Source organism: Amia ocellicauda, chromosome 14 (assembly GCF_036373705.1).
Source record: "Amia ocellicauda isolate fAmiCal2 chromosome 14, fAmiCal2.hap1, whole genome shotgun sequence".
NCBI lineage: Eukaryota > Metazoa > Chordata > Actinopteri > Amiiformes > Amiidae > Amia > Amia ocellicauda.
Genome location: NC_089863.1, coordinates 10,771,672 through 10,784,786, shown reverse-complemented (window position 1 = coordinate 10,784,786; position 13,115 = coordinate 10,771,672). Strand labels below are relative to the sequence as shown.

At 38.4% G+C, this 13,115-nt stretch overlaps 1 protein-coding gene across 1 annotated transcript; it reads left to right on the top strand.

Annotated features, from left to right (window-relative positions):
* Positions 1-1,892: 1,892 nt before the first annotated feature.
* On the top strand, positions 1,893-2,801 carry LOC136768136 (ovarian cancer G-protein coupled receptor 1-like). The gene has a single exon (XM_066722189.1). The coding sequence runs from the start codon at positions 1,893-1,895 to the stop codon at positions 2,799-2,801; it is 909 nt and encodes a 302-aa protein (XP_066578286.1).
* Positions 2,802-13,115: the final 10,314 nt, after the last annotated feature.

Here is a 13,115-nt window from a genome sequence, read left to right as displayed (position 1 = left end):
CTTTTTGTGAGGTTTAACACAATCATCCCATCCTCAGCTCCAATAGAGCGTTTATTTTCCTTTGCATGACTGATCAACCAGCCCCATGGACGACGTCTAAATGCCACACTTTTTTAAAAGTTAGTTGTGCTTAAAGGCATCAGTAGCTGAAGAGACTTCTGCAATGTAGGCACACACACTCATTCAATACACTCCCTCTCTCACACACACACACACACACTCTCTCACCCACACTCACACATAAGTTTGACTGTTTTTGGTAGAACTTTTGAATTGTTTTGGAATACCTGGTCTGTAGTATTTCTATTGTAGTATTCTCTATTGGAGTTTAAGTAAATTTTCTTACTACATTGTTAATGTGTATGTGTCCTCTATACCTATTTTCTGAGGCTCTCAATAGATTCAGTGGTTGGAGTTGGATTAATACTCCTTGACAAGTTCTGTTGCTACTTTCTGATTACATTTCTGGCTACATTTAAAATCAAAACATATTGATAATTTAATAATTGTTGACAAAGTGCTAAAATGTTTGTTTTCAACTTCCAAATAGGTGTCCAATGACTAATAAATGAATAATTGATTGATAAATGATTATACCCTACTTGAAGTAGCTGTTTAGTAGGATCATGATTTTGCATACCATTGCATGAATGACTGCCTGACACAGAATTTATTATTATATTTATGATTAACAATCAAATGAGTAATTACTTAGAAACTTGTTGCAATGAATAAAAGTGCCATCAGTTGTCTTCTTATGAATGATTTGTTTGTCATTGAGTCAGTGTTGCTGATGTAAAGTAGACCCTTCATTACCAAACACCAAGTAACTAAATTAGGATACAATTATGAGTCATTAGCAAACTGTTAGTTAAACATTAAACTGTTGGCTACTTTAAAACTAACCTTCATCTGGGTGATCACAGGGATATGTGAATATTTGATCTGTTAACTGGATGCATATGTCAGATTTATCGCATGACTCGTTAGGCAGAGAAAAGCTGTTGCTATCAAACATTGTCTACTTAATCAAGTCAGTTTACTGGTGAAGGGATAGATCAAATAGGCTGATAGATGGAAGGTTTGCAAAGTGATATTATGCTCCCATGTAATAGTATTTTGAGTATTTTTAAAATACAGTAGTTTTATTTTTGATGGTGTGGCTGCTGTATTTTGTACTTTATAGGTATTTGGTATCTTATTTTAAAATAGATTTTGATGTATCTTTGCCCATGCCTGATCGTAACAATATCTGAACGCTGTTAGAATGTATGGGGCAGACTGGCTGTCTGCATTGGAGTGCAGTATTCTTGAACTCAGGTGGACAAGGACTCAATGAAATGCAATGTGTAATAATTTTATAATCTGCTTTGTGGTTGACTGTTTACAGATGTGTTGTGTGATCATTGCCTTCATTCTCACAATTGTTATAGCTCTGCAACTGATCACTGAAACTGAGTCCATGCAAACTGTGCTCAGGCAATTCACAACAATTAAAAATTCAGTTTTGGAATACCTGTGCTTTCAAAGTCAATCAATCTGTCTATATATCTCTCTGTTGATCTCTCTCTCTATTTTAATTTACCTGAAATGAACAGACAAAATGAACAGAATGAAGTCTTTTTCAGAATGTTTGGATGGTGTATATAGTGTTTGCCTTTGAACATTAATCAAGATGTTTTCCTTCTCCACTGTCTAACAATCATCTAGATGGACAGCGCATAGCAGAATATCTGGTCAAACCGGGCAAGACCCCCACTGACCAGCACAGCACAAACTCTTGCTGCCCCACTGACCAGCAAAGTGCAGACTCCTCCATCCCATCATTTACCAGGAAAACCATGGGAAACCTATCAGATTGTGATCACCTCTATCCACTAGGTGCTCTCCCCATGTTCACAGTGGTGCTTCACTATGTTCTGCTGGTGGTCGGGCTGCCCTCCAACTGCCTGGCCATTTACGGCCTCTGCCGGCTTGTCAAGATAGACTATGTGATGCCCGTCTTTGCCATCAATCTCCTCATCGCTGACCTCATTCAGGTCACCATGACACCCATCTTAATTGGGAAGTACACCAGTAAACCGGTGTGCAGCTGGGATGCTGTGCACCTAGTTGATGGGGCCATCTTCAACGTCTGCGTGTGCGCCAGCATTGGTTTCCTTGTGTGCATCGCACTAGAGAGGTATGTGATCGTGGCCCACCCTCTGTGGTACCGCAGTCGCCGCAGCCTCAGGCACACTCGACTCGTGTCCCTGGCCACTTGGGTGGTGTCCATCCTCATCGTTTGCATCAAAAGCTCCCTGGAGAACCTGAAGCCAGCCGCAGGGCAGGTGTTCCACGTGGTTTACCTGCTGACCCTATTCCCCGTCCCACTGGTTCTCCTCGTTTTCGCCTATGTGGCCACCTGGAGAGCCCTGCTTAGGCTCAGCGTGCTGCCAGCTGCAGAGAAGAAGAGGATCCGGCACATGCTGGCCCTTGTCCTCTTCATCTTTGCTGGAATCTTCGGGCCGCACTTCTTGCTTTATCTCGTCATTGACACCTTCAAGTTCATGAAGGGAAAAATTCCTCAGGGGCTACTGGATTGCCAAGAAATCGCCTTAAACATCCGGTGCCTCAACCCCCTCCTGGACCCCTTCCTGTACATGTTTCTCAGAAATGATGTCAGAGGCGCTCTGGATTCTGTGCCCTGCTGCAGGAGGATGACCAAGGTGAGGGGTTGCTGCAAGAGAGCCAGCGCAGCTCAGGGAGACATGGGCATAGAGACAGTCCAGACTCAGCCTTACACTGAGCAGACCCTCTGAAGCAAACACTGAAACAGGTCTATCAGGTGTCAAGATTGGTGTGTCAATATTGATCTGGTACCAGTTTGATCTGAGCAATGGACTAATGAAGGCATATACAGTTAGGTCCATAAATATTTGGACAGTGACACAATTGTCATAATTTTGGCTATGTATGCCAAATTAAGATGTGCTTTAAATGTAGACATTCATCTTTAATTTGAGGGTAGTTACATCCAAATTGGGTGAACGGTATATCAATTACACCCATTTTTATATGTGGTCCCCTCAATTTCATTAATTAAATTGTGAGTTTCAATACTTGGTTGCAAATCCATTGCAGTCAATGACTGCCTGAAGTATAGAACCCAAAGACATCTCCAGATGCTGGGCTTCTTCCCTGGTGATGCTCTGCCAGGCCTGCACTGCAGTTGTCTTTGGTTCCTGCTTGTTCTTGGGGCGTTTTGCCTTCAGTTTTGCCTTCAGCAACTGAAATGCTGCTCAATTGGATTCAGGTCAGGTGATTGACTTGGTCATTGCAGAACATTCCACTTCTTTGCCTTAAAAAAGTCTTGGAGTTGCTTTCATAGTATGCTTCATGTCATTGTCCATCTGCACTGTGAAGCACCGTCCAATGAATTTTGAAGCATTTGGCTGAATCTGAGCAGATAATATAGCCCTAAACACTTCAGAATTCATCCTGCTGCTTTTGTCAGGAGTCACATCATCAATAAATACAAGGGAACCAGTTCCCTTGGCAGCCATACATGCCCATGCCATAACATGCTTCACAGATGAGGTGGTATGCTTCAGATAATGAGCGATTCCTTCCCTTCTCCATACTCTTTTCTTCCCATCATTCTGGTAGATCTTTGTCAATGATGATGTTGTTCCAGAACTGTACAGGGTTCTTTAGATGTTTTTAGCAAACTCAAATCTGGTCTTCCTGTTTCCTGTTTACATCTTGTGGAAAACCCTCTGTATTTACTCTGGTGAAGTCTTCTCTTGATTGTTGACTTTGACACAGATACACCTACCTCCTGGAGGCTGTTCTTGATCTGGCAAACTGTTGTGAAGGGGTTTTTCTACAACAGGGAAAGAATTATTATGTCATCCATCACAGTTGCTTTCCGTGGTCTTCCGGGCCTTTTGGTGTTCCTGAGTTCACCAGTGCATTCTTTCTTTTTAAGAATGTACCAAATAGTTGATTTGGCCACACCTAATGTTTTTGCTATCTCTCTGATTCATTTGTTTTGATTTGTAAGGCAAAACTGAAGGCAGAATGCCCCAAGAACAAGCAGGAACTAAAGTCAGCTCCAGTGCTGGCCTGGCAGAGCATCACCAGGGAAGAAACCCAGCATCTGGTGATGTCTATGGGTTCCAGACTTCATCCAGTCATTGACTGCAAAGGATTTGCAACCAAGTATTGAAACTCACAATTTAATTCATGATTATGTTAGTTTGTCCAATTACTTTTGAGCCCTTATAATTGTGGGGACCACAATGATGACAGTTGTGTCACTGTCCAAATATTTCCTAATAACTGCTGCATGGTTGTTGTTAAAACAACAAAATACTGCACTGTCTGGTGTTGAATTTAAATGTGTTTGTGTCCCACTCTTAATAATAAACTTGCTTGTCAGCCTGACCTCCTTGTGTATCCAGCTTCTATGTCCTCTCACTTTAGACCTGATTCTTATCGTCTGTACTGTTGCGATCTCCATCCATGATGCCATGTACCTGTGACAAACAAAGCAGCCAAGTTTGTATTTCTTTATATCGTTCAATATTGTTCTTCAAAATGCACAAATGCTGAGAGATTCTGATACTATCAAAGGAAAAAGGTGTTTACCATTTAGATTTCATAAAAAAAAAAAAAAACGGTTTAGTTATTTTATACCAGAAAGGAAGTGGAGTTGTGCGGGTTTATGTTTTCAACAAATACACCTATTTATGTTTAATCTTTTGAAATACTGATGGTGGAATGTTCATCAATGTTATTTCCAGTTTTATTTAATAGTTAATATTGTTATTTGTTCATCTTTGTTTTGAAGTAAAATCCCTGGCTTACCTATAGGTTGTATATGGCTGATAGCTCTTTAAAATGAAATGTCTGTCCTTATTGCCCATGAGGGATGGTAATATTGGCACAGAGCAGAAACTAGAAATTCTCTCCTCCCTGGTCTGTCCTGCACCCAGACTGAGCAGAGCCTTCATGAGGAAGTGACCGACACCGAACAGACTCAAATTAATATTTCTGTCACACAGTCGATAGTTTACTCTGGTGAAAGTCAGCACACTGGGCCAAGGGTTGGCTTTGCTGCCCTGGAGATCTCACAGTTTGAGGAGTCAATAAGAAATAAGGTTAGAGATGCTCACAAAGATACAGCTTTCATATCAGAAGTAGCAGTAGCGTGCACAGACATTGGGAGGGGCATGGGCTCAGGCCAAAAAAAGGGCACCCTGGGGAGCCGACGAATTGCGGTTCGGCGGTGGGGGGAGCTGCCGGGGGGCAGGTGCTTGGGAAAAAGGGCACTTTGGAAGTCTCATGGAAAAAGGGCATGTCCTCTTCACAGGTTGAGCCTTACCTGTGCACATGCTTGAGAAGTAGTCAAAGTAGGAAAGAGGCCTGCACATATTTTTGACTACAGCTATGTGCTGATCCACAAGCCTCCTGTTTGTAACTTAGTGTATCTAACTATATACTAACTTTTTAACACTTTATAATACAATAGTTTATGAAACACTTAATTCAATTAAATATATGCATAAAAACATAAAGGCACCAAAACACAACATGTTTAAAATGTAGTCTATCCATTTTGCTCCTTGGTGGGATTAAATAAAGGGTGAATAATGGAGGGCTGAAACACACAAAATGGAGACAAGTGAATGCTGGCTTCTGAGGGCAGGAAAAGGGTAGTCTTAAATAGCATTTGTATGCCATCTGGGACTAACGGGAGCTGTGGTAGTTTTTTCCATACACTACAATGGGGAGCTATATCATGAAGGCTCAAGGTGCAGCCCCCACTCATATCAATTACATAACATTTTCTTCTACTTAACCACTGATACATGTAAAACCACAAGGATCAGGTGTATATATACAGACATTTGACAAATTTAAGGAAAAACCTGAATAAATGAGAGGAGGAACATAATGAATGCAGATGCATGGTTTGGGTCCACTTGTCCCCGTAGAGGGAAAGGTCACTGCAAATCAATGCAAAGTTATCCTATGGTGACACATTTCTATCCAGATGGGAGGGGTCTCTTCCAGGATGACAATGCCCCCATCCACAGGGCACGAGGGCTCACTGAATGGTTTGATGAGTATGAAAATGATATAAATCATATGCTATGGCCTTCACAGTCACCAGTTCTCAACCCAGTTGAACACCTATGGGAGATTTTGGACTGACATATTAGACAGCTCTCTCCACCACCATCATCAAAACACCAAATGAGGGAATATCTTTTGGAAGAATGGTGTTCATGCCTCCAGTAGAGTCCAGAAACTCGTAGAATCTGTGCCAAGAGCATTGAAGCTGTTCTGGCAGCTCGTTGGGTCCCAACACCTTACTGAGACACTTTATGGTGGTTTTTCCCTTTAATCTGTCACCCGTCTGTATATATATATATATATATATATATATATATATAACACCCTTCTGTTTGCCAGCACTGTGTTCTCCATCCAGAAATAAACCACAAACATGCCTATTTCCTACATGGAGAGCACAGTGTAGAGAAACTGGTTTTCATTTCTGAGCATACATTTCTTAGTTTCATATTTAATTGTGTTGCAGGAAAAAGTGGGCAGTCTGTTGCCTGGGCTACTGAACACCAGGCAAGACCGCCGCCTCAGTTGCACCGACCAACACAGCACAGACACTTCCAGCACTGATTGACCACATTATGTTGACTCACATTCCGATAAACGTTCATATAATTATCATGGGAATTTTTGCACTACCTTCTACATCATTGTGATCTGCCAACTACAGGGGTCTTTCCAGGCTATACTGACAGTTCTGTGAAATCAAATGTATTTCAATATGGGCCACAGAAAACAATAATTACATAAAGCAGCTGCTACAGTATGGGTTTACAGCGCTCTATTATATATTTTGGACATTAATATTAATACAGCAAGCCTTGCTGCACAATTAAAGCAGCACTGATGGAGCCATCCTACGTTTAATTGGCTCACAATTGGTCAAAATCCTGAATGTCAAAACCATGCCCCCTTAGGAGATTGACTACCTTTAAAAATAGTTTGTTTACCAAATGAAATTGAAAGACCAATTGGCAAATTAAATTTAAAGATCACTTGACAAACACTGAAATAAATTACTGAATTAATTGACACATTAATTTAAGATTTACATTTTGACCCATATAATGTTCCATAAAGCTCTTCAGGATGTGGACCCAGGCAGAACTGTGAGCAGTTTATAATATGCATTTCTACTTACCTGTAAAACTTGTGATTGACACCATTTCTTATTTTTCTATAGTCAGTGAATTAGAACGCAGACCAGGCCACCCTGATCACTGATTGGGTTAGGAAGAACCGTCGCTCAAACCTAGGGGACCAATGGAGAGCCATGACCTACGCCTCCCTCTAAGCTCCGCCTTCACGACAAAACCGAAAACAAAGAAACTGGCAGCGAAAGCAAAGATCGCAGCATCGCAACCACAGCCAGGGACTCCAGTGCTCTCCTTTAACATTATTTACTTTCAATTTTTTATTTTTGTTGCTTTTGATATAATTATTTTTTGTTTACAATTCTATACATTTTGATTTCGATTGCTTTATTTTTGATCTCAACATTAATTCTCAACTTTTTTGTTGTTGTTGATTATTTTTTATTTTGAATTCGTTACTTATGGTGCTAATTTAAGCGCATACATGTCCACTAGGAGGGCAATGTTTAAAAATGGTGTTCCACCAAGCCTAAGGTGATTGGTGCCGTTGTTTGGAAAATGTGCTGTGTTTTGTCGGGATCCAAGAAACACTAACAGTCCATTCTCTAATAAGGAGGTTTAAGGGGAAACCCTGCATTCATACAGAACTTAATACATTTTGTCTTCAAGCATTCAGTTACAGTTTAGTCTGTACAGAAAAGGTAATGCGTTTATAAAGTAGTATTAATCAGGGAGAAGACAATGTTGCAATAGTTACATGCATCAAATATCGGACTTTATTCACAGAAGGAGAAAAACAAAAAACGTGAATTATTTAACAAAAACGGATATACTGTTTCTATGTTCTACATTATTTCTCGATTAAACTAAATATAATCATAGCAAAAATACGACAGTCTACAAGCAGTATATTCAGATGGTCTTGTTAATTTTCAATAATAACACATACAATTAAGTTTAACCTCTTCAACTTCACAAACCCTTGTTTTAACACCTTAAACAGTATGCAAAATGTCAAATCACTAAAACACAAATAATATCGTCTTTAATAAAAAGGGGCGATATAAAGGAGCTAAAACCCTAACCTAATGAAAAAGAAATACATTAAAAAGAAAACCAAAATGCTAGTAAAAGAAAACCATAAAAATATGTATAGATCACACTGTTCCTCAATAAAGATCTCTATGTTTTTCCCCACAGACAAAATAACCCAGCTATACAATCACATGAAGTAATGATCTAATCACTATAGTAATACTTTAGTTGGGGAGAAACACATTTACTTGTCAGTCTTCTCTCTGGTTCCTCTGTTTGCAGGTGTCCAGCTGCCCTGCCGACTGCACTGAGAAACACCCCACAGCAGCACAGCCTCCAGTTAATAAGTCCCGTGTGCAAACAAACACTGCAATGCTCAGTGTCTTTCCTCAATGGGATTAATGTCCGAGGAGGGGAGAGAGGGGGGCAACAGCAGGACATCAACCAGCAACTGGGTGTCTTACGCTTCTCTGCGTTTCCACACTCCGTGGAAATAACGAAACCGAAAGTGGCCTGACTGCAGCCTCTGGAGGAATCTGTCTCTCTGCTATGCGCTCGTCTCTCCTCCTGCCTCCGCGCCGTGTCGGTCCTGGTCCTGGTCCTGGTCCTGGTCCTCCTGTCCGCCTGGACAGGAGATTGAGCCGTACGAAGAATTCTTTTAAAGGACTTTATTAAATAAAGAACTTTACAGACTGCGCTGCCCGCCTGTACCCACCTGATCAGTGAAGTTTTACAGCTGGACAATTGACTAAGTCGACTGAATACGAAAGTGTCAGTCATTTAAATAGCTATTGAGTCTTAAGAAACTTGACCCTTGGAACAAACAGGGCCCTGCTTTCCTCAAAGACTTTGTCTTCAAGTAACTACGGTGGAAACCCTGCTTACAAAGAAGATTTTGTGCACAACCTTGGAGCCTTCAAACCAATGGAAAATCTGTTTGGAAAAGACTCTACATTCGCAAAACCCCAACTTCCAGGTGCATTGACTGAGTGGAAGTTCTTGGACAAAGCCGAACCGGACTGCCTTTGTTCCAAACCACACGGACCTCGTGCCGTGTGCTGTTATCTGAGCCCGAAGACAGAGAGGCCTCTCTGTGACGAAGTTCACATAAGTTTAACAGTTTGGAGTTCATGATTCATGACATTTGAGAAATCAATTAGAAATGTTAATCTGTGATTCATAACTCTAGAATGTGTAATATCATTTAGTTTTCTTAAATATAAATGTGTGTTGCATTAAACTGTTTTGTTGATAATTTTAGAAATAAAATCTGTCAACGCCGAGAAATATCTTCTCATTCCTGTTTAACTGCTTAGTCTGAAATTGACACAAGTTAATAGACATTAGATTATTGGTGGCCCTGCCTATCCTTAATCATTGAATAATAATCAGTTAAGGGAAATTGTGGTAACAAGTAATGATAGGATCTTTCTCGGCACCTAAACGTAAATGAGACTGATATATATATAACGAGAAGTTACCTGACATAAATACTAACCTGCGTAGTTATTTAATGTCTGACTAACAATACTAATGAGAGACTCACCTTCGTCTTACTAACCGGTATTGTAGTCAATGTGTTTATAACCTTTTTTGTTTAACGATTTGTGTTATCATATGCGATCCCATGGTCTTTGATTTGGTCACGGAAGTGATTTGTCTTTGATTTGTTGATCTAGAGTTGAATTTTAATTAGTTTTTCCCTTTTGTATAATTAGTGTAGTGCTACATTAAGTCTTTGTTTTGAATAAATTTGACAATTTATATCTTTGGAATTGGTGTCTGCGTCCAATTATTACAGAAATTGAGTTCTACAAGATTCCAGGATTCGTGATAAGGTGATACTATAAATTCACTTCTTTAATTGAAATGTATAAGTGTACCTTACGCTGCAATATATATATATATATATATATATATATATATATATATATATATATATATATATATATAATTAAATTTGAACTCAAGACAATTGTATATGAAAATATATTGATGGCACACAAATACATATCTAAGGCTAATTGCATTTCCTATTGCACCTATTTCCCCAATACGAGACCCAAACCTATTGTCTAGACTAAACATTTAATATGATGGTCTGAATTTTTTTAAAGGCAATACTTAGTGTAATACACAGGCGGAGATTTGGACCCAGCACCACCTACACTGCAGCCCAACACCACCTGTCCAGAGCTGTGGTCCCAAGCTGCACTGCCTGGGCATTGTATACGTTACAATATTTTATATTGGCATATACTAATATATCAAGTAAGTATAGGCTACATACAATACAACATATGTAACCTCATAACCTCATATTATATTGCATTACAATTCCAGCTGGGTAATAAGTCCTGTAGAGCTTTCAGTTTCAATATATTCTCAGTTATTTCACAAATGTATTTAATAAAACCTTTAAAACAACATTTTGTACACTGGTTAGTTATCTTTTATTGAAAACATGTTTGCTGTGATGTCAGTTATATCCCTGTACACCAGCATTTGCAGCTATTAATGAATTACAAATATGTTGTCAGAAACAAAAACGTAAATGTATTTTATATGTAAAAAACAAAAAAAAACAAAAAAAAAACAGATCTGTGTTCATGAATAGTTCAGTTACAAAAGTTGTCAATGCATTGATACTGTGATTTTTCACAATTTGTTCCCATACTGTCTATAGTTAGTCCATAGCTGGAGTAGGTCTAAGTTAGTCCCATACTCAGTCTCCTCTAGAGGCAACAGCAGTGGTCTTGGGGTTCATTGAAATAGAGACCTTCTTTAGTCTGCAGCTGGAGACGAACTTCAGCTGCCAAGTTCGTTGCAATAGGTATTTAATTTGCATTAAAGAATATATAGAACTACAAAAAGATGTTAAGAGAGGGATCAGGAAAGCAAAGAGGGAAACAGAAAGAAGCAAAGAGCTTTTTCAATACTACAACAGGTAATGGGTAAAGGCTAAAAATTGAAGTATCTTAGAAAACAAACAAGATGTGGCAAATGTTCTAAATTAGCATTTTATAGAGGTTTTTACAAAAGAAAAAACAGATGATATGCCACAGGTTAACAATCAGTCCAGTCAAACCCTAAGAGAGATCAGGATACAGTAAATGAGGAGGAGGTACTAAAGGAACTAGCAGAATTAAAAACAAACAAATCACCTGGGCCAGATTGTATATTTCCAACAGTACTTAAAGAAATTACGGAAATTATTTATAGCCCGCTAACTCAAATATTCCAAATGACACTTAGACTGAAAAACTGCAACTGTCATACCTATCTACAAGAACTCACAGACGCTGCTGCCTGTCTGGATGCAAATCAAGGAAACCTGCTTTTAACACAGACAGGATTTTCTGTTTTACTTTGTAAACATTGAATGATGAACCAGATTTGAGAGGTTCAATTCACATCCAGTTTACTGTTGTACCACCCATCTGGAAATTAAATATATTGCAATATAGAAATATAACTGTAAAATATAATGCATAATATATTTTGGTAAAATATGGGTATTGGATTGAAACACTACCTAGTTAGTTTAATATTGAATACATGTTTTCTGATATTAGCTAAGACTTTTTATTATGCCTATAAACATAAAATACACATGTAGTGAATACAGGAATTATATGTTTTGATATGTATTGATAATATAGTATGAATATTCGCAAAACATTATTCTAATGTACATTAATATATATCGATTTAATATATAAGTAATATAATTAAAATATATTAAGGAATGCATTTGAAATATAAACAAAATATATACCTTTTTATATTGTACTAATATATTAAGAATACATTAGATATTTTGGAAGTATCTATTTGAAATATATAAAAAAATAAACAACATATTTTTAAAAACATTGTGACAATATATTATTTCTAAATATATTCTGGGTGAAACTATATGTTACTAAATATACTTACAATATATCTTTTTTTCTGAATGGGCAGTTCCTCCACTGACAAACGGCAGATCATCAACTCGACCCTCTAAAACATGTCAGTCAGGCTCCCAGGCATTAACTCTGAAGCTCTTCAGTATGTGGGCCTAGGGAGAAGCCCCCAGATTTTGAATGACTAGCATTTCATCACAAATATTTCTACTTACCTGTACAAATAGTGATTGACAATTGACACTGGAGAGACAGGGAGAGAGAGAAAGTCACTGCAGTTTCCTCTCTGTGTTTACTGACACACGGAGACAGTGATTATAATCCACAGTGAAATGACCTAAACCACAGATGCCTTTCTGTCTGTTTCAATGTCAGATAAAAATTGAAAACTCTTTACTTCCTGCATGTAGGTAGATTCAAATCAAGGTATTATTTATGTTTGTTGTAAGGAGACACATTGAGCTTGTGAGTAATGATCTGCATTATCCAACCCGAATTCAGAAGTATTTAATTGAGGCAATGGCAGAAGTAATAAGACATTAATGTCATTTGGCATCATTTCTTGTAATAGAAGTTGACAAGTCAGCAGCTGTTTGAAATGTAGACCAGACATCTGTGATTTTAAGGGATATCCAGAGCAGTGAAGTGAAAGATGCATTTCCAGGCTTTGATGATGTGAGCAGTGAGAGAACAGCAACTAGATATCTGAAGATAAAATTCAGACTTTAGAAAATTCCAGATGTGTTCAACAGCCAGGTGCCCAAAACTATGATGGAGCCTCTGTTATGGCCTCAGAACTAAACAGATTGCAGACGAAAATAAAAGAGAAAATATTATTATTATTATTATTATTATTATTTTTATTTTTTTATTTCTTGGCAGATGCCCTTATCCTTACCCTTAAGTGCAAACAAAGTTCAAAAATACAGAGAAGTACAAGGCAATCAATCATTACAAATTC